The following is a 22,548-nucleotide window of genomic DNA, read 5'->3' on the forward strand; positions in this document are numbered from 1 at the left end:
CTTCTTTCAACAGCCAGGCTGTAAGACATTAGAGATCTGGGTCTTCCATAGTCACTGGACCCTGTCTCAGAAGGCCCTTGATCCTAGTCTGATTGGACCCTCCTTCCGCAATTTCAGAAGGTCCCTGTATCATAATCGACTGGGCCAATCTGGCACTATTAAGATGACCCAGCCTCTGTGGTTGGAAATCCTCCTGATGACCCTTCCTATCATTGGCCATAGTGGGAAGACATTCAGTAAATCGCTTATTGGCCACTTCTGTATCAGTGTCTATTGCCCCTTGAACCCATTCTTTGCTTCGGCTGAAAAACCTTTTCTGCCTTGGCATTTCTCTGGGTTGCCATTAAATCCCAGCATGGGCTGGCCTTCCCTGCTACATATGCTGCAGACAAGGCTCCTAGGTGAGCTTCTGCCCATCCCATTAAGGCTTTCACTTCCTTTTGCAGCTGAGCCCCTCCTGTGTCTCCCTGCTTGTTTATATACGCTACCGCCATGGTGCTATTTGAGAACATTCTTACTGCTTGCCCCTGCAAGCTGGAGTAAGAACTCCTAAGAGCTATCCTGAGTTCCAGCCAATTTATCGTCCAGAATGCCTCTGACTCTGTGCTGTCTAGCTGCTATGATGCGCCTCCCACCCTGTCTGGCTGGCATCTGTTGTAACTGCCTTCCAGACTGGCTACTCTGAGACTCCTACTGTTATATTGGCATCCGACATCCACCAATATAGGCTTTCCCTGGCTTTGTCTGATAGCTTCAGCCTCCTGTTGCAGTCGTGCCCCTGAGGGGCCCATCTTGCTAGCAGGGTTGCCTGAAGGGGGTGCATGTGAGCTCTCGCCCACGGGAATAAATCTATGGCTTCTGCTATTGACCCCAGTACCTGCAGATATGACCTGATTTTGGGCTTCCTCACTTGTAACAGGCCTTTTACCTTCAAGAGCTTTCTTGGGTCATGAAGACCCTATTTCTGTATTGAATTGGGACCCCAAATACACTAGACAATGGTTGGGTTCCAACTGGCTCTTGTTCTCATTTACCACCCAACCCAGCCTCTCTAGCAGTTTTTTGTTTTTTTTTTTGTAAATATCTTTATTGAAGTTTTTAACTGACAACTAAACAGTTTGTACATCCTTAATCCATTAACTCATATTTCATCCCTCCCCTCCCGCTTCCCCTCCAGCACATGTTCACTGAAGACTGAAGAATCGGGAGAAAGAGGCAATATGGAAAAACCAGTAATTGTATGCTGCTGTATCCTCATGTTATTGTCCCTAAACCAATACTAGTTTTCCATTGTTGTCAGGTTCGGTTGATCTCTCTCAATCCTGGGAAGTGTCCTCACCAAACCAGGGGTCTATACAATTACCCACTTTGGGGGCCAGGTACCCTGTAAAAGCTGCCCATACTGAGTTAGTTTGTACAGACTTCTTTGGTGTATGTGTTGTAAGGATGGTGTGCTCCATAGAGCAGAGGTGCACCATTTTCTTAAACCATTGGTCATGGCTAGAGGTATCTGTAGTTAGCCAATTTGTTAAGATGACTTGTTTGCCTACCAGTCCTGCCTTAAAGACAAATAAGAGATCTGGAGGTGATAGCTTAATGTGGGTCGATTCCGCCATCCCGAACAGCCACAGATTAGGGTTTGGCGATAAAGTCTTTTTCAGGATGGCAGAGCAAGTATGACATACCTGCTTCCAAAATTAAGAAATCTTTCTACAGTCCCAAAAACAGTGAAAATAAGTGCTCTCTCTATCAGCACACTTTGGGCACTGTGGTGTTTGTGCGAACTTCATCTGATGCGCTCGGGTAAGGACGCTATAACTCATCCAAAGAAATCTGTACTGCATTTCTTGTAAAAGTACATTTTCAGATATCTTCATCAAATCTTTAAAACATTTCTCAAATTCTGCATATGTTAAGGAGAAGAGGGACCATCCTTGCCATCTAGAGTATAGGTGGTGTGCTGGTTGTAAGTTTGCATACCCTATTATCTCCTTATAGAAATAGGAGACAGAGGGCTTGGTTTTTTTCCCCACTTGGACTATTTCCCTCAAATTTTGAACTGTTGGTGTGTTTGCCGATTGTTGTGTCCCAGATTTTATGAAGTGAGTAATTTGAAGGTATGCATAGTAGTCCTCTACTGGTAAAGCGTATCTCTGTTGGAGGGTTGAAAAGGACATCAATGCTCTAGTCAACCTATCGCACATGTCCGATATGTAGGTAAGTCCCCATTTATGCCAGCGTTGAAAAATACCCCCTGACTTCCCCAGCGGAAATAAGTCATGCCCCGTAATCGTAATAAACTGGTTAAGGGGGTTTGGCATGTTCCCTATTTTACAGAGCGTCTGCCAGGCTTTCCTGCACGTCCATAGCAGAGCCTGCAGTTTTATGTAGGAAGGGATCATCTGGGATGGGATCAATATTAACGGATTACGGGAATAAACTCCATACCACTTCAATAGGTATGCGTATAGGGAAACCGTAGAGGTTGCGAAAAGCCAATCTTTAATGTGTCTGATGGAACAGGCTAAGTTGTAATACATCAGGTTTGGACAACCCAGCCCCCCCCCCCCCCCCGTCTACAGGACACATGAGTGTGGATAGTGCAATTCGTGCTCGTTTCCCCTGCCAAAGAAAAGAACGTAGGGCCTGTAGGAGTTGACGTTGGTCCTTTTTTGAGATCCATAACGGGGCTAATTGAAGGATGTATAGCCATTTGGGCATTAGGACCATTTTGAATAGTTGTATTCGGCCTGTCAGCGACAGTGGGAGGTCTGTCCACCTCTTGAAAGTTTCCAGCATTTTCTCCATTAGGGGTTGTATATTTGCCGCGTATAGATTAGTTATTTTGTGTGAGATGCATAGGTCTAGATATTTTAGTTCGTTTGTCGACCATTTAAGGGGGAAGTCTGTGCGCCAAGTGGTATGTAGTGTACCTGTAACATCAAGAGCCTCAGATTTAACATAGTTAATCTTGAGCCCTGCAAAAGAGCTATAGTGGTCTAAAAGCTCGAGTACTGCTGGCAGAGACATTGAGGGTTGCATGAGGTATACCAATAAGTCATCTGCAAAGGCGGCTATTTTAAATATATGGTTAGGACCGCCAAATCCCTTCACTTGTCTGCTTCCATCTATTTTTCGTAAAAGGGGATCAAGAGCCAATATATATAACAGAGGGGACAGGGGGCATCCCTGGCGTTCTCCCCTTTGTATAGCAATATCATCCGATAGATAGCTATTTACTAGTATACGTGATATGGGGTCCGTGTATAATATGGAGATATATTGTAAAAACTCGCCACGGATTCTGAATCTTTGTAGGACCGAGAAGAGATATGGCCAGGCTACTCGATCAAAGGCTTTCTCTGAATCGAAGCCAATAACTAGCGCTGGGATGTCCTGATTTTGGCAAATTGTCATGGCAGTTAACAGTTTTACAATAGTCGAAACTGGTTTGCGGCCTTTGACGAAACCAGCCTGATGTGAAATCAGGGTGGGGAGAAGAATCTTTAGTCTCTCAGCTAGCACTTTGGCTAGTATTTTTAAATCGCAATTCAATAACGATATGGGTCGGTATGATGCAGTGCATTTTGGGTCTTTCCCGGGTTTTGGAAGTAAGAACATAAGAACATAAGAAATTGCCATGCTGGGACAGACCAAGGGTCCATCAAGCCCAGCATCCTGTTTCCAACAGAGGCCAAAAACCAGGCCACAAGAACCTGGCAATTACCCAAACACTAAGAAGAACCCATGCTACTGATGCAATTAATAGCAGTGGCTATTCCCTAAGTATAATTGATTAATAGCCATTAATGGACTTCTCCTCCAAGAACTTATCCAAACCTTTTTTGAACCCAGCTACACTAACTGCACTAACTACCTTCTCTGGCAACAAATTCCAGAGCTTTATTGTGCATTGAGTGAAAAAGAATTTTCTCCGATTAGTCTTAAATGTGTTACTTGCTAACTTCATGGAATACCCCCTAGTCCTTCTATTATTCGAAAGTGTAAATAACCGAGTCACATCTACTCGTTCAAGACCTCTCATGATCTTAAAGACCTCTATCATATCCCCCCTCAGCTGTCTCTTCTCCAAGCTGAACAGCCCTAACCTCTTCAGCCTTTCCTCATAGGGGAGCTGTTCCCACCCCCTTTATCATTTTGGTTGCCCTTCTCTGTACCTTCTCCATCGCAACTATATCTTTTTTGAGATGCGGCGACCAGAATTGTACACAGTATTCAAGGTGCGGTCTCACCATGGAGCGATACAGAGGCATTATGACATTTTCCGTTCTATTAACCATTCCCTTCCTAATAATTCCTAACATTCTATTTGCTTTTTTGACTGCTGCAGCACACTGAGCCGACGATTTTAAAATATTATCCACTATGATGCCTAGATCTTTTTCCTGGGTGGTAGCTCCTAACATGGAACCTAACATCGTGTAACTACAGCAAGGGTTATTTTTCCCTATGTGCACCAGTTGAAACATGGACTGTCATCATCTGCTGAAGGAAGAAGCAACCAGTCTCGGTTGGCATTTAATGCCCTTTTGAAAGCCTTTTTCACCACTCGTGGGGGGTAACCATGTTTCAACTGTATTTTACCGTTCTCAACAGCGAGTAAGGCCATAGCAACAATGATAAGAAGACACTGGGAGAATTTATCTTTATCCTCTCTTTTTCAGGGATCATTACGTTTCACATTCCGGAGAGCTAGCAACCTCCGGGATCAGCTAGTACATGCTAGCTTTAATAAACAATTGAGGGACACCAGGGGGGGCCATCATGGCCCCTGTGGGCACTGCACAATGTGTAAACACACCAGCCAATCAGACTCCTTTATTCATCCTGACACTGGGGCTCACTTTAAACTTCGCAACACATCAGACTGCACTACCAAGGGCGTGGTGTATGTCATACAATGCCCGTGCTCCATGTTATATGTGGGGAAGACCTCTAGGATGATCAAGACCCGTATCATAGAACATTGTTCAAACATTCGTCTCCTTAGGATGGATGAACCTTTGGTTACACACTGGGTTCAATACCAACACACTATTGCTGAATTGCAGTTTTCAGTTTTAGAGGTGGTTGTCCCCCCATTTAGGGGAGGTAATTATTCTGAAATTTTAGGTAGACGGGAACAGAAGTGGATTTTTATGCTTTCTTCTGTCCATCCTAAGGGACTAAACAGGGATGTAGAATGGCATCTGTTTGGTTGAACCGTGTACAGGGAGGGCGGGGCTTATACCAACGAACTCATCGCGATAGCTGCTGTCTTTTGGCGCCAAATTACCTCTTTAAATGGTCCTTTAAATCGTGTGAGCCGATGCGCTCCATGATGCACGTATAAGGTATGTTTGAAAAACCTGTTGAAACTGTATAGCCATACTTGTAAGGTCCATCAGCTTTATTATCTTTATGTTCTAGATGATACTGATTGTGGGTCCCTCCCGATGCAGCCACCGCGAAACACGGACCGTGTCGGGGGACTTTAATATTTGTTGTTGAAGACGTATGGAGTTGCCATTAATAATATTGAAGAAATTCAGTTAAATAAAAAATCTATTATAATCTTCAAGGTGGACTTGGCTTACTATTTCCTTGCACGCTGGATGTGTGGGTAATTGAAATCTCCCATTATTATTGCACTGCCAAATTGGTTTGCTTCCCTGATTTCTCTTAGCATTTCATCATCTGCCTGACCATTTTGTCCAGGTGGACGGTAGTATACTCCTATCACTATACTCTTACCCAACACACATGGGATTTCTACCCATATAGATTCTACTGAGCATTTACTCTTGTATGATCTTTATCCTGTTGGACTCTATACCCTCCCGGACATAAAGTGCCACACCTCCACCAAGTTGATCCTCCCTATCATTGCGATATAATTTGTACCCTGATATAGCAGTATCCTATTGGTTATCATCCTTCCACCATGCCTCTGTGATGTCAATTATGTCAATCTCATTATATACTGTTATACACTCTAAACTCTCCCATCTTACTTCTTAGACTTCTGGCATTGGCATACAGATATTTCAAAGTGAGAGTTTTGTTTGTATTAACAACCTGTTTTTCAGTTGATAGGGATAATTTGGAAATCTTTAGCTCAGGTGATTTTTTACATATAGGCACATGGACTATGTTTTCTTTTATTGGAACCTCTCTGTTGGGATGTCCTAACTCTCCTGTTTCATTAGTATCCTTCAAGGATACATTTCTCTGAACCATGCACGGCTGAGTGACTGTCGGCTTTCCCCCTTGTTCTAGTTTAAAAGCTGCTCTATCTCCTTTTTGAAAGTTAGTGCCAGCAGCTTGGTTCTACTCTGATTAAGGTGGAGCCCATCCTTTTGGAAAAGTCTCCCCAGTTCCTCACAAAACTGAATACCTCTTGCCTGCACCATCGTCTCATCCATGCATTGAAACTCTGGAGCTCTGCCTGCCTCTGGGGATCTGCACATGGAATAGGAAGCATTTCAGAGAGTGGCTCTGGATTTCAGCTTTCCACCTAAAATCCTAAATTTGGCTTCCAGAACCTATGTCGTTGGTGCCCACATATACCACGACAGCCGGCTCCTCCCCAGCACTGTCTATAATCTTATCTAGGTGACGCGTGAGGTCTGCCACCTTCGCACCAGGCAGGCAAGTTACCAGGCGGTCCTCACATCCACCAGCCACCCAGCTATCTACATTTCTAATAATTGAATCATCAACTAAGATGGCCGGTCTAACCCTTCCCTCCTGGGCAGTAGCCCTGGAAGACTTGTCCTCAGTGTGAGAGGACAATACATCACCTGGAGAGCAGGTCCTTGCTACAGGATCACTTCCTGCTACACCAGGGTGATGTTCTCCAACTGGGAGACCTTTCTGATCCAAGGCAGCACTAGGGATGCCAGACTGGATTTGGGACTTGGCTACTATGTCCCTGAAGGTCTCATCAATGTATCTCTCTGTCTGCATCAGCTGCTCCAAGTCTGCCACTCTAGCCTCCAGAGATCGGATTCGTTCCCTGAGAGCCAGGAGCTCTTTGCATCATGCACACATACGGGTAAAACACCATACATGTGACACTCAATGCAAAAGACTGGAATACATATTTACACTCCGTGCCTGATATTGGTCAGATTAAAAGTCTTATGTTTTTTTCTATGAAGATGCATTCCCAACAGTATGTATTCAAATAGGTATTTTAATGTCTGAAATTGCTCCTGGCTACCACAACATGTAAGAATCACTGCAGTAGTAAAAATATTCCATATTCAACAACATATATATGCAGTATGTATTTAAACATACAAGTGTAATAAGAACATTTCCCAATGAGCGTCAGCACAGTCAATGATATTTTATTTTACTTTAAGGTCTTCCCATTTAAACACAGACCAGGAATTTCTAATTCACACTACTTACCTGGCCCTAGAAACTGGCATCCGCGAGCCCGGACTGCCGCCCAAAGGTTAGCCGACAGCTGCTGTGGATTTTGATGTTGTAAAATAAGTTCCGTTACAGTTCTTTCCCCTAACGACCGTGCTGCCCTCATGGCTCTTACACGACCTTCCTCCTCCACAAGCTGACAATTCACCAGTGTCACCAGCTTTCTCTGCATGGGACGGCTCAGTGCACTCTGATTCAAACTAGCGACACCTATAGAGAGAGAGAGAGCACATGGCTGGAAATGATTAAAGCCTGGACAATGAAGGTCAATTAAATCCTCAACAATGAATACTGCCAAGAGCAGGGGATTGAGCAGGTATAGATTTTTAAATAAACGAATAGTGGAATTGAAATAAATCTTTTGTAAATAGTTATGATAGGCCCCTCACCCATCGTTCAGAAGACAAAAAAAAATTCTATTGAAGAATCATGTGTTTCTCTTTGGAGGGCAATATAAAATTCTTTTATATCTAACAACCTACGGATTAGTGCTGTGGTGTGTCCAAAGTTGAGAGCCCCTGCTCTATACTACTAAAGAGAGAATCCTGGATTCAGTGGATTTATCTGGAACCATATTTAAAATGTCTTTTTGCTTCTTTTGCTAAATGTGATTCACTTTCTAAACGCACAACTCTTTTCAAATGTCACTGAAAGTGAATATAATTTAAGAAGCTCTGGACCATTGTACATTCGACCTCCATAGCACACTATCCCAGCAAATATTTGACAAAGAATCCTTAAAAAAATAATAAAATAAAGTCACCAGTACTTTCTTGCCTTGTCAATACTGGTCACAAAGCAAAGGAATAGCAAGAGGAAATGTATTTATTTTAATTTTATTTATACACATTTGATATTCTACCTGTACCAAGGTGGTCTCAAGGCAGATTAGAATCTAACTATAATCGGCTTGTGTTATAATACTGAACACTTTGCAATCTACACCATCAAGATAGGGGTAACATGAAGGAGGCCATGTCAAGACATGATTGGAGAGACAGGAAATTAAGGATAGCAGAGGAATGAGATGGAATGGGAGCCAGGATAGGTGAAAAATACAATAAAGCAATTGTAGAGGGGGTGTAGGCATCTAATGCCATGGGAGAGAAAGATCTAAAGTAAGAGTGATCGGCAGAGGACAATGTTGGGCCTCAAGACCAAGTTCCGGAAGCAGATATTGCAGAAGAGGAGGAGCAGGGAAAGCCTTATGAAACACAGCTTTGTTAACTGAGTGCCAATTTAAATCAGCACAGCTAGCCTTGAAACATATAATCCTGAGAGTTAAGGGCCAGCTTAAGCAAAACCAGAGTACTTACCCTTTCCTCCACTTAGTGGTTTCAAGTAAAGTGCCAAATCTTCTACACAGTTCTTTGCAACTTCATAATGTTTGTTCTCTCCTAAATTACTTAAGTTTATTGTTGGGTGATCTGGGACCTAAAAATGACAAGACACCATGAGCCACAGAGATACACTCAGAGCCTGCTGCTGTACATGACATAGTCTGCAGCAAGCGCTACCAAAGTCGGAAGCAATTCTATGGCATATTACTGAATACCACTTTAACGTAAAAAAAAGAAAAATCAACTTTACTGAAATTCTTTACAGTTTTAATTATCTTCTAGATATATTGATATACAACTATAGATATCTAGACCGACACATTGATAGATATAGATACAGAGACATAGATAATAAAATAGATAGAGATATAGAGAAAAGAAGAAAAAGGGAGGTTGTGGAGAATGGTAGAGAACTAGAGATGGAGAGTAGTGACTGGTGGGATGGAGAACAACTGGGAGTAGGGCTGCCAATTTGTTCAAGAATTTCAGGACAAGTTCATCCAATCCTGGTTTTATCGCATTGCATGCAGGAAATGGAAAAAAAAGTTTTAAAAGGAAAAATACAAAAATAAATTAAGAGCAAATAAAAATATCCAGACCCACCCAAGAAAGATTGATATTTTAGAGACAGACAGAGAGAGAAACAGTGACAAAGATAGATATAAATATAAAACACCTTTCTCGGGTCTGGATATTTTCATTTGCTCTGTATTAACTTATTGTTTTTTTCCTTTTCTAACCTTTTTCTATTTTATCTTCCCCCTCCCAGCTAAGGCTGCCAACTGGCTCCAGATTTTCAGTACAGGTTGATCCACTCCTGTGTTACCCCATCACATGTAGAGACTTGTAGTTCTGATTTACCTATGCATGCCTTAAAGAAAAGCAAACTACAAGTTCCTGCAATAAAATCAGGATTGGATCAACTTGTCCTGAAATTCTTGAACCAGTTGGCATCCCTACTCCCTACTCCCAGTTTTTTCCCCATCCTGCCAGTCACTACTCTCCATCTCTAGTTCTCTCCTATTCTCCACAACCTACCTTTTCTCCATTTGTTTCAGCTGGAGGCCCATCTCAGCCACCATCCTACCACAATCCCTCTCCTTCCTTTCATCATTAACCCTGCCAGAAGCACACAGATTAGCTGCCAGGAGCACATGAAGTAGCAGCTGCAAATGTGACCAAGCTCTGGAGGAAGAGACAATCAGTGCTGAGGAGAGGCCCCCACAATCAGAAGCAGCATCAGTGGGAAGAGGTGACATGAGCAGTGCTGGCAGTCAGGGGGGAGGAGGCAGCAGGCAAATTGTGTGTCAGTTAGCATTGCAGGAAACTAGGGGCCTTGACTAGAATAAATCTATAGATCTTATACAATCTGCAATCTTATATAGTGAAGGGACAGCAAAAAAACCCAAACAAACCCCATCAGGTTAGAATATATAAGCATTATTCACTTAATCTCAAGATGGGGCAGCAGAATGCCTTTTTGGTTGGGAGGGAGGGCAACCAAGCTCCGCCCACACTGCCAATTTCTTACTTTATGTTTACAGTTAGTCATTCTTTCTTACATACATACTTTGCATAAATCATAGATTAGAATTATTCAATCCCAAACGTACCACTAAAATACTTGATGCTAGAAAGCCATTAGAGTCTTTTTTTCTTTTTCTGCCTGCAGGCAGGGATGGCCTATCCCTGATAAAAGCAGCATTATTAATAGAAGCGTCAGTATTAAGTGACTATGTATGTAGAGAGAGAAGATAATCAAGTACAAAGAGATGTTATCAGAGATCGAGAAAAACATGGCCTAAAGATACCGAAACAGTCCTAATTGTATGGGCACCACTCATCTGCTTAAAAAGAACATCTGAGCTCATCTTGATATGTTGCCCCAGCATTTGTCCCATGTGGAAGTGGGAGATGGGTGAATGGTGAGGGCTTGTGTGTGGTCAACTCTCAGGATCGATGCAAGGGTATTAGGTTCCCTAGGTGAATCATAGAAATGACGGCAGAAAGGACCAAATGGTCCATCCAGTCTGCCCAGCAAGCTTATCGTAGTATCTGCCGTGCAGGTTACCCCCATGCTTATCAGTTTCTCAAACTATAATAGTCTCGGTTACTGTCTGAACCCATTCCCCTTTTCCCCTGCCGTTGAAGCAAAGAGCACTGATGGCGTTGCGTTAACAGTATGTAGTCTTATTGGTTAAGGGCAGTAACCGCCGCAACAGCAAGTTACTCCCATGCCCTCTTTTCTTCATTTCCATCCTCTAGTTTTTAGGGATCCACAGTGTTTATCCCATGCCACTGTGAATTCTCTCACTGTTCTTCTTCTTCATCAACTCCTTCGGAAGTGCATTCCAGGCATTTACCACCCTCTCCATGAAGAAATATTTCCTGACGTTGGTTCTGAGTTCTGATCCCCTAGTTCTACTGATTTCTTTCCAATGGAAAAGGTTTGACAAATGTGCATCATTAAAACCTTGCAGGTATTTGAAGATCTGTATCATATCTCCCCTGCACCTCCTCTCTTCCAGGGTATACATATTCAGATCCTTCGGCCTCTCCTCATAGGCTTCTGATACAGATCCCACACCATTTTGGTTGCTCTTCTCTGGACTGCCTCCATCCTCTCTTTATCCCCCTTCAGAAACAGACAGACTACAGAACTGAACACAGTACTCCAAATAAGGCCTCACCAAGGACCTGTAAAAGGGCATTATCACCTTTTTCTTAATGGTTATTCCTCTCTCTATGCAGCCCAACATTATTTTGGTTTTAGCTATCGCCTTGTCACATTGCTTCACTGCCTTCAAATCGCCAGGCACTATTACCCCAAGATCTCTCTCTTGGTCTGTGCACATCAATCTTTCACCACTTATCACATACAGTTCTTTTGGATTACCGCACCCCAGATGCATGACTGCACTTCTTGTCATTGAATCCCAGCTGCCAAATCTTCAACCACTCTTCCAGCTTTCTTAAATCACTTTTCATTCTCTACTCTTTCAGGCATGTCCACTCTATTGCAGATCTCAGAATCATCTGCAAATAGGCAAATTTTACCTTCTATCCCTTCCACAATGTCACTCACAAAGAAACAATTTTACAAGCTTGTGGATACCTCCCCACCACCCTCAACATATACAATTAATAATTATGTATTTATAACAACAGATTTCATAGGAAAAAGACATTCAAAATACAGTCTGAGGTAAAATTATCACTTACAACAAAATGCATATTATATTTACATATACTACTGTGGTGCCAATGAGAAGCCCTGCAAAAAAGACACTTGAAGCCCATACAGTTTCAGGCCTACTGTAAAGGGTGTTAGATTTGGTACTTAACCCTCAGAAAGCCATTATGTAAACTGAACTACAATTACAATATATTAAACCTCCTATACCAAAAAAACTAACTGCCAGCATTCAAACAATAAAAATCTTATTCATGAAAAGGCAACAATGCAAATAATACTCCAAGCCCTTAAACACCAATATACACACAAACATGTATATTGGTATACACCAATGATAAAACATAACCTTCGCCTAGTCTTCTGTTGCTGTTAGCCTGTCATAAGGTGATAAAGTTGCAGCTCCTGTTTTGGGGGGGGGGGGGGGATTGTTGTTTTTTTTGCTGGCTGTGATTTGTTTTCCTTCCATCTGAGAGAGTTTGTCTGTGATGTCATAAAATAATCCAGAATGGGGATGGGAGAGGAGAGATTGAACCAGCAGAATCTGTTCTGAGAAGGAAGGGGGCAGGACTAAAAAGCGCCGCACTATAGCCAGAGGTCTCACTCTCTTGCATAAGAACATACGATATGCCATAGTAGGTCAGATCAAGAGTTCAAGCCCAGTATCTTGTTTCCAACAGTGGCCAATCCATGTCACAAGTATCTTGCAAGTACCCAAACACTGGATAAATCACAAGCTACTATTGCTTATTAATTACCATAATACCCGTTTATGGATTTTTCCTCTAGGAACTTATCCAAACCTTTTTTAAACCCAGTAACACTAATTGCTGTAACCACATCCTCTGGCAATGAATTCCAGAGCTTAACTATGCACTGAGTGAAAAAGAATTATCTTTGATTTGTTTTAAATGAGCTACTTGCTAACTTCATGGAATGCCCCCTCACTTGACGTACCCACTGCCGCATAGGCCATTCTAGGAACTGTTGCAGCAGAACCACATTGGCTACCTCCACCCCATTTTTCCCTTCCAGGCACAGCCACTTCCAAGCAACATCTTTGAGTCTATGCAATAGGTTCCTTAGGTTTTCCCCACCTTGAAGAACTCCCCGCCAAAATCACTGTCTGTAGGCTTCTGGGGTGAGTCCAGCTCTCTCTAGAATGGTGGCCTAGACTTCCTGGTACATGGCCCTCCCTTCCAGATTGGCAGTTTGGAAGGTGAGTCGAGTCCCCAGATAGGTGGTCCACCTATCTTCTGGTCAGCCTGTCAGCTGAGTTGTGCATTCAAAGTTTTTCAGGAAACAGTTGGGTCTTCTCCTGGAGTCATCTTAATTAGCACCAGTGACAAGGGAGGTGGCCTGGACACAGCTGTTTATATACCCTGTGGTACCTGAGTTAGCACTGGATTTTGCTGCATAACCTGTTGGTTAATTTGAGTTTGTAGGCTGTTCTGCAATTGCCGCTGCCCTGTAGCAAGGATCTGTATCACTTGCTCCATTTTCTCTGCTTCCATACTGTGTATCTCTCCGGGGGAAGGAGAAGGAAGAAAAACAAAACAAAACAAAGACAGCTGGCCTATCTGGCCCTTACTTATTTATTTTATTTATTTCAAATTTTTATATACCGGCATTCGAGACAGCAGTCACATCATGCTGGTTCACATAAAACAGGGGTGCATAGTAAACATAACTATAACAAAGGTGCTGAAAAGGCAGTTACATATAACAGGGTGATAAGAACTTGGGTGAGAAGGAAGAGAAAGGATAGGTTATTAATTTAAATATGTAAAACAATAGAATGGATAACCAAGGTGTAGTTGGAGATTAGTTGACTATGTTGGCATCCGGGAAGGCTTGTAAGAATGTCCAGGTCTTTAGTCTTTTTTTGAAGGTTGAGATGCAAGGTTCTGTTCTGAGATTTGAGGGGATGGAGTTCCATAACGGTGGGATGGCTGTAGAGAAAGCCCGGTCTCTTAGTGTGCAGTGTCTGGTAGATTTGGACGGTGGTACCTGTAGCGATCCCTTGTATGCATCTCTAGTCGGTCTTGATGAATTGTGTAGTCGGAGGGGGATCTGTAGGTCGATGGGAGCCAGTTGGTGGGTGATTTTGTATGTGGTGAGAATGGCCTTGTATATTATTCTAAAGTGTATGGGTAGCCAATGGAGGCTCTTTAGTATGGGGGTTATGTGGTCCCTTCTCCTGGTATTTGTCAGAATTCGTGCAGCTGCATTTTGCACCATCTGGAGCGGTTTAGTGTATGAGGCGGGAAGGCTGAGTAGGATGGTGTTACAATAGTCTAATTTTGAAAAAATAATTGCTTGTAGAATGGTTCTAAAATCTTGGGCATGGAAAAGAGGTCTAATTCTTTTCAGCACTTGTAGTTTGTAGAAACAGTCTTTGGTGGTTTTGTTAATAGTGGCTTTGAAATTCAGGCGATTATCAATTAGGACTCCTAGGTCTCTCACTTGTGTGATTTTTGGCGTGGCTTGTTGTGCAGAGGTGATGGTGTTATTTTCTGAACCCTGACTGCCCAGGCAGGGCGAGCCCCCTTGACCTGCTGTAACTTAGCTGTGTAAGTGGAACCATGAGGCCCCAGGGAGAACAAAAAAGTAAACCTTCTGATGTGGGCTTCTGCCTGTGCTTCCCACTTAGGCAAGAAGATCCATATGTGATAACTTGGGCAGCGTGGCTTGGGAAATAGCCAGTGTGATAAGGAAACAGCAAGAGTCTGCAATTTTATTTACAGTGAAAAGCAAGAGAGAAAATAATGCAGCTCACCTTGCAATTCTAGTAGCACTCAAACATTAAACATAGCATAAACATTGCATATACTGGGTTCCTGCCTGCTCCCCAAGTCCTCCCTAACTCTTCTGGGCCCAGACTCCTTATAGTAGGGTGGGGGGAGCCTCCCTTCACCCAGAATCCCTTGTAGGGCTGATCCTTAAGGAGGGAGGACCAGGTCAGATAGCTGTGGCCAGTCCCTTAAGGTGATCTGAGGGTGTTTCCTGTCACTCCTTCACAGGAACAATAAATGATCAAATTTTCAGATAATGATGAAATGTAAACTTCCCTGTTAATTTACTTTCGTTTAGTCATGCCAGACCAGTTCAGACAAGTGGGTTATGTCCTCCTGCTAGCAAACACAGAGGAAAAAAAAAAAAAAATTAAAGCTGATTTCATTCCCCCTATAAAAGATGTGGTCCTGCCATCAGCAATTCTGCCAAAGCTAAGACAACCGAAGGCAAATGTTTTGGTTACCAAATCACCACCACAACCAAAGCCTGATGCATCCAAGAAACTTCACTCCATAGTCAAAAACGATGAATTAGATAACCCTATGCCAAGGTTCTTCTAAATACCTTCTAAATAAACAATTTATTCTCTGTTAATCTTCTGAAGTGTCAGATAGAGCCCCTGATCACCACTGCTTCCCTGGGTGGGTTCTGGACTGGTCTGGCAAGTCTAAAGGAAAGGAAATTAACAAGTAAGTTTACATTTCTCCTTAGAATAGTAAAACTATTTTAAGCAGAGTATAGTTGGGATTTTTTTCCCTATATGTGTATTACTTTGCACTTGTCCACATTAAATTTCATCAGCTGTTTAAATGCCCACTTTTCCAGCCTTGCAAGGTCCTTCTGCAGTTCTTCACAATCTGTTCCGATTTAAAAAAAAAAAACTTTGAATAATTTTGTTTCTTTATTGTTCAGACAAATTGTTTATGTCCCCCTACCAGAACAGAGAGATAGGGGGGGAAAAAAAAACCCCTCAAAGCTGACTTCTCCCTATAAAGATCTTGTGCTGCCTTCAGCTCCTCATTTTTTTTCTGTCTTAGCAAACTGTATCAGGTATCTCTACTGGTGCAGCGGATGAAGAAACTGGGCTTTGGTCCAAGGCCATTGCCTCCAATCTCCCCATTCTAAGAGCCAGGGCTGAGCTGAGGGCAGTCTTCTTGGTGACATTTGCTAATTTGGAAGGAAAGAGTATTTCTTTGTCCAATATTCTTCTCCGTCAGAGGGTAGTTTCATTTCTTTTAGAAACTGACTTTTTACACATGACAGTGAAAAAGGCGGGCAATGTAGGACAGGGACAGCCACTCTCAAGTCTGTTGCAGATCACAGTTGAGATGTCTATCTGTGACCAGTTTTCTTTTTAGATAGGTTTTTGATGTGCCCTATGAAAGCACAATGGTTTGTAAGGCACTGATTTCAGGAGGAATGCAAGGAGATGAGCCTGCGTTTGCAGGTCCCAGAGGCCTGGCAAGCCTGCTCGATGAGGTGCAGGACTCCTCAGAGGCAGACTCAGAAACTGTCATTCCAGAGGATAATGGCAGGGCAGTGCCCTTCTCTCCATTGCATCCCTGCTCTAACCAACTTACAGGCTGATGCAATATCATGAGCGTAAAAAACATGCCTCCAAAGAGGACACACCTTTTTTTGAACGCGGGCACATCCACCTCTCCTGGGCACTCAATGCAATACACAAATGAGTTCCCATACTAAAAGGGAACGTGCAATGGATAATTTGTGTGTCCCTAGCGCTCTGCATCGGACACCCAGGAGAAGTGGCTGTGCATCCACAATAGCCTGGCCAGAACTCCCTCCCCATCCCCCTGGCTGGGCTGTTCCCGATTGGTCCTTTTCACTGACAAGTGTCAGTGAAAAGGACCAATCCCCTTTCATGAGAGCCTTCTGGAGTAAGTGAAGCAGTGAATAAATTAAGTACCCTGCAAATTTACTGGGACAATACGCACGCCCTGAGCGGGTATACTGTGCACACCAAAATTTTTTTTTACGTCAGGGCTTTTTTTTTTTTTTTTTTTTTGCATGGTGTTGCTTTCTGTGGTTCTTCCTAAGCAGTTTTTAAGTTGAGCCCTTGTTGTGCAGGCAGGCATAAAATTTGATGGGTTAAAAAGTGCGCCCAGAATTTTTGCATCGCAGGATAATAGCTAATAGCCTCATCTACATGAAATTTACATGTGATGAGTGCTATTAGCTATGCTTGTTTTGGACGTGCTGATCCCTTTATTGCATCAGGGGTTATGGACTCACAATCAAAATGTGCATCCAAGTGCTCGTTAACCTGTGCATTAGGTTCATCACATGATATTGCATCGGCTTGCATCTGTGGGTGTGCAAACCAGGAGAGGCTACACCTTGGACACAGGAGTCCTCAGAGCTATCATGACTCCTCCCCTCCCCTCACTCTGGGTGGAGCTTTGGTACATCCCACTTATCTGGTCTGGTATGGACGGCAAGGAAGTGAATATAAGCCTTTGTAAATAAACTGAAACACAATGCTCAGTTCCATATTAGGAGTCACCACCCAGGCAAAGGATCGTTGAGTCATAGATAATACTTTGAAATACTCAGCTCGTGTAGCAGCAGTGGTCAAAAAACGCAAACAGAAGGTTAGGAATGATTAAGAAAAAAATGTAAAATAAAATGGAGAATATCATAATACATCTGTATTGATCCATGGTGCAACCATACCTTGAGTACTATATGCAGTTCTGGTTATCCCATCTCAAAAAAGATAAAAACAGAACTAGAAAAGATACAGAGGACAACAAAAATAATACAGGGGATGAAATGGCTCCCTTATGAAGAAAGGCTGAACAGGTTAAGGATTTTCACTTTACAGCAGTGTTTCCCAATCTTCTCCTTGAGGCACAGCTACCAGTCAGGTTTTCAGAATTTGTAGATTTGTATACCCCGAGTCTCCAATGTGTGCAAATCTATTTCATGCATATTCATTATGGACATCCTGAAAACCAGACTGGCTAGGTTTGCCTCCAGGAGAGAGTTGGGAAACACTGGCTTACAGAAGAGGTAACTAAGAGGGGATATGAAGAGGTTTATAAAATCATGAGTCGGGTGGAATAGGTAAATAGTATTATTTGAAAGGGTAAATAACCCCCTATGACTAGAGAACACACAATTAAAACCAGCAGACGAAGATTAAAAACAAATCAGAAAAAGTATTTTTTTACTCAACAATCATGCTGTGGAATGTGTTGCCGGAGGATGTGGTCAAAGTGACTAGCATTGCTGAACTTAAAAATGGTTTGGATTCCTGGAGGAAAAGTCCATAATCCATTATTAGCTAGGTAAACTTCGGAAAGCCACTGTATATCCCTGGTAGTGAGCAACAAAAAAAACATCTACTCTGAGATCTGCTGGATAACTTGTGACCCATATTTACTCACTACTGGAGTCATGATGCTTGGTTCGATGGACCTTTGGTTCTGGCTCAGCATGGCTTATCTAATATTCATATATACATAAAGCAGTTAATGGAAAGAAGTTGCAAAATTAATATGTCATTAATGTTCTAATATATGTATTAACTATTTTAATGTATTTTATTTGAAATGCCCTGATACATTTTTAGTATTTCCTGTGTTTTTAAAGATAATTTTATGTTTTATTATTGTGAACCACTGTGATCATAATTGGAATGCCGATATATATAAATTGGACTAAACCGCAGAAAAAAATTAAATCATTTTGAGAGCCAGCCTTATGGCTCAGGATGCAGTGCAATGCAGTGTGGCACAAAGGTTCCAGCTTTGGATCAGGGCCAATCACGCCCAGGGAAGGAAGATGGTATCTGTTGGTACAGTGACAGACCCTGTCATCAAAGGGCTGTGCTGAGGGTGCACCTAGGAGAAGTAAAATTTCCTGTAGCTAGTTGGGCAATTGATCAGAGAGAAGGGGGATGAAAGACAGAGGGCTATAATGGGGGTGAAAAAGAGAGAAAAATAAGTTCTTCTTAGCCTTCAAGTACATACATTTTTCAACCTGCATACCTTGTAAAATGAACTAGAACGCACAAAGGTAAAACTTGCCTCAGATATTGTTGTTTGGAGAAAATGATGGGAACACTTTCTGCTGCTTATCTTCAATTTAGTCCTGGGGGAATTCTGCGTTACTGCAGAAAATAGCAGAGGAGGAGGAGTCGGGTGATGTCACTGGGAGGAATGGCAGCCTGAACACAGAGCTCCCGGGCACCCCGAGCACCTATCTGTGTGCATCACCCTCCATAGCTCATTTTTGGAGGAAATAAAGAGCAGAGAGCAAAACTTGGATGATCCCACCCATGACTTCCAAGAAAAAAGGCATGTATCTTAGCCAATACCCCTACCTTAAAGCTGGAGCAGTCGCGGGAGACGACACGGCCATGCCGGGCCTAACAGATGACGAGGCAATACGCGATCCGGCAGAAACGAACTCGCAACCCTCCTCCAAACCGACTAGAAGCGAGTTTCGACAGTGGTTTACAGATCTCAGAGCGGATATGAAAGCTAATAAGCATGAGATGCTGAAGAAATTTGCGGAACTGAGGGAGGAAATGGCGGAGATCGGCCACAGAGTCGACGAGTGCGACCAAAGACTGGATGCACAGAAGACAAGCCCACGAAAATACAATCTCTGTGCGACAACTTATTCAACTCTGAATCCGACCTGCTTATTAAATTTGAGGACTTAGAAAACAGGAATCGTAGGTGTAACCTACGATTCCATGGAATTCCTGAAACAGAGGCCTACTCCGTCTGCCATGCGGTTACATCTATAAGCAACTTCTTCCTCTCACAGCTGGGAGAAGGGGACCCACCAGCCTTGACCCCGGTAATCGAAATTGAGAGGGTGCACTGGACCCTGGGCCCCAGACAAGGGAACTTACCGAGGGACATCATTGCATGTTTTCTGCAGTACCCGGTAAAAGAAAAAATATTTCAAGCGGTCAGGAAGCAAAAATCCTGGGCTTGGGAGTCGCACTCGATATTGGTGTTTGCCGACCTTTCTCCGGGAACACTCAAGCGCCGACAGGAATACCGGCAAATTACTTCGCTGCTCCGCCAAGATCTTCGCTATCGATGGCTTTTTCCAACAGGGATCTCCATCACGATTAAGGGAACCACTTCTAGAGCTGTGACACCATCCGAAGCGACCGCCATTGTGCAAGCAGCAGGCTTTTCTATAAAGCAAATGGCGCCAGTGGAATCGCGAGAAAGGCGAGAGTATCTGCGATGGCAACGGGTGGAGAAAGGCGGCCGCCGCCTTCGGAGGCACTCTGAGACACCAACGCCGCAATTGATAGAGGACCAGGGCTGATCCGTTGAACAATGAGAGACATGTCAGCCTGAAAGCACAGGCGAAGCTCTGGTAATAGTGTTGCCATTACAGAAGCTGGTCAGCATGCTCAGCAACGACACTTGTTTCATTAGAGTATAAGTTCTCTGTTATTTTTTTTCTTAATCAATAGCACACTAGGAGTTTGAGTTAGGAGTTTGGGGGGTAAACACTCCAATGCCCTGGGGTTGTGGTTTGGGGGTACACTTTTGATCCCAGTCACTTACGACCAATCCTGCTATGCAGGAATGCCATAGACATATGGCGTTTGCAATGGGGGGGGGGGGGGGGGGGAACATAAATCGAAGCGGTCGATAGCACTAGTGCTAGGACAGGCCTTACAGGGCAGTTATACCTACCTACCCAAGGGAGCCCGAGGCATGAGGGGCAATCTATGGTAGAGGACCTAATGGAGGGATATTGTATACCTACTCTGCGGATGGTACATTTTAAAAAGGGGGAGCTGAACCTTCACATAGTTTCTAACTCATGGCATTGCACATTTTCTCTTTAAATGTTAAAGGTATCAATGTCCCACGCAAAAGACAACTCCTCAAACAAGACATATTTTCCTGTTCTGCCAACATTATTTGCTTACAAGAAACACATTTAAGACATCGCTATGAACAGTTATTGGTGTGGCCATGTTTTACATACAGATTCTATTCAGCTGCAAACAAGTCCAGCAAATATGCTGGTGTGAGCATTCTCTTTAAACAGGGTATGGACTATAAAATAAGCAAATATATAGCAGATGAAAATGGTAGATACCTATTGGTTAAATTTGAATTGAGGGGAGAATTATCTACCTTGATAAACCTGTATGCCCCAAATACTGACCAACAGCGCTTCTTTGATCAGATAGATCGACCCTTACAAACAGAAGGGGATGGAAATTTAATAGTAGTAGGAGATTATAACTTGTCCCTCAATCCCGACTTAGACAACTCGAGGAGATTAAAATCCCTTATGAAGAAATGGCACTTAATAGATGTTTGGCGCCAACGAAACCTAGTCTGTATAGATTATACATTCTATTCCACCTCACATCAATCCTACACAAGAATAGACTACTTTCTAGTTGATAAGCTCATGGCGGATAAAGTCTCCCAGACGAGTATAGGAGCCATTACGTGGTCCGACCATGCCCATATTAGCCTGTCGGTGGGCTTCTCCAGAGCGGAGTTGGGATACCGCCCATGGAAACTGAATGACAACCTCCTTGTAGATGAGGAGTTTTGTACTACCATGCAAAATGAGATCAATGAATATTTGAAAATTAATGACAGTAAACATGCGGTGATCTGGGAGTGCCTGAAGGCTGTTATAAGGGGCCATTTAATTTCCTGGGAAACATATTGTAAGAAACTTAACTAAAGGGCCAAGCAAACAGTAGTAGAGGAGATAGCAGTCCTTTCAGAGTCCCATAAACAAACCTTATCTAAATCCTCTTATGCAAAATTACAGAAAGCAAGGGATAAACTTCGGAAGCTACAGGTATATCAGAGGACTCCACTGACCAATATCTAGCTGACATCCACCTACCTTCTCTTACAATTGAGGAGAGGGATTTCTTGGATAGAGAGATCTCTCTCCTGGAAATTCACCATGCTATTCAGGACTTGAAGGTTAACAAGGCACCAGGACTGGACGGCTATACGCCCCACTTTTATAAGAAAATGATGTCCTCAGTGGCGTCCCCATTAAAAAGCTTATTTAATTCATTAAGAGAGGGTCACCCCTTGGGAGCAGGGGCGAATACTGTCGGTATTACCATTCTAGGCAAACCGGGCCGTGACCTAACGAAGTGCGGTTCTTACCGCCCTATCTCCCTCATTAATGTGGATCTCAAATTATTAGCCAAAATTATGGCGACTCGCCTGAATAGGATCATAGCGCGACTGATCCATACAGATCAAGCCGGTTTTATCCCGGGAAGAATGGCAGCTGATAATATTCGGAAAATAGTTAATCTGGTTGAAATGACCAATACAAAGGTAACACCAACAGTCTTAATGTCTGTTGATGCTGAAAAAGCTTTCGACATGGTGCACTGGCGTTCCTTTGCCGCACTATGCAGGCAATGCAATTTGGCCCATATTTTCTTAACTGGCTGAAACAACTATATCCTGACCCTCAAGCAAGAGTAAAAGTAAACGGGACCTACACTGAACCATTTTCGATCAAAAGGGGCACGAGGCAAGGATGTCCCCTTTCCCCACTATTATTTGCGATTTTCTTAGAACCCCTAGCGATTCAAGTTCGCCAGAATGGACACATCCAGGGAGTGACCATTGGAGGAACGGATTATAAGATGTCTATGTTCGCTGATGACATCCTTTTCACCCTAACAAATCCGGCCAAGTCCCTTCAAACAGCTCTAGATATGTTGATGGCATTCGGGACAGTTTCAGGATTTAAGCTTAACGTAGAGAAAGA

The 22,548-nt window shown here is 43.1% G+C and overlaps 1 protein-coding gene across 2 annotated transcripts in view; it reads right to left on the reverse strand.

The window, feature by feature from the left end:
* RC3H2 (ring finger and CCCH-type domains 2) overlaps nucleotides 1-22,548 on the reverse strand; it is a 155,743-nt gene that overhangs the window by 122,846 nt on the left and 10,349 nt on the right. For both annotated transcript variants that reach the window (XM_029613807.1, XM_029613806.1), the window contains exons 3-4: nucleotides 8,760-8,877; nucleotides 7,420-7,653 (exon numbers count right to left, since the gene is read on the reverse strand). In XM_029613807.1, the coding sequence (XP_029469667.1) occupies nucleotides 7,420-7,653; nucleotides 8,760-8,877 (352 nt within the window). The remainder of the gene's footprint in view (nucleotides 1-7,419; nucleotides 7,654-8,759; nucleotides 8,878-22,548) is intronic.

The sequence above is a fragment of the Rhinatrema bivittatum genome, chromosome 8, assembly GCF_901001135.1.
Source record: "Rhinatrema bivittatum chromosome 8, aRhiBiv1.1, whole genome shotgun sequence".
NCBI lineage: Eukaryota > Metazoa > Chordata > Amphibia > Gymnophiona > Rhinatrematidae > Rhinatrema > Rhinatrema bivittatum.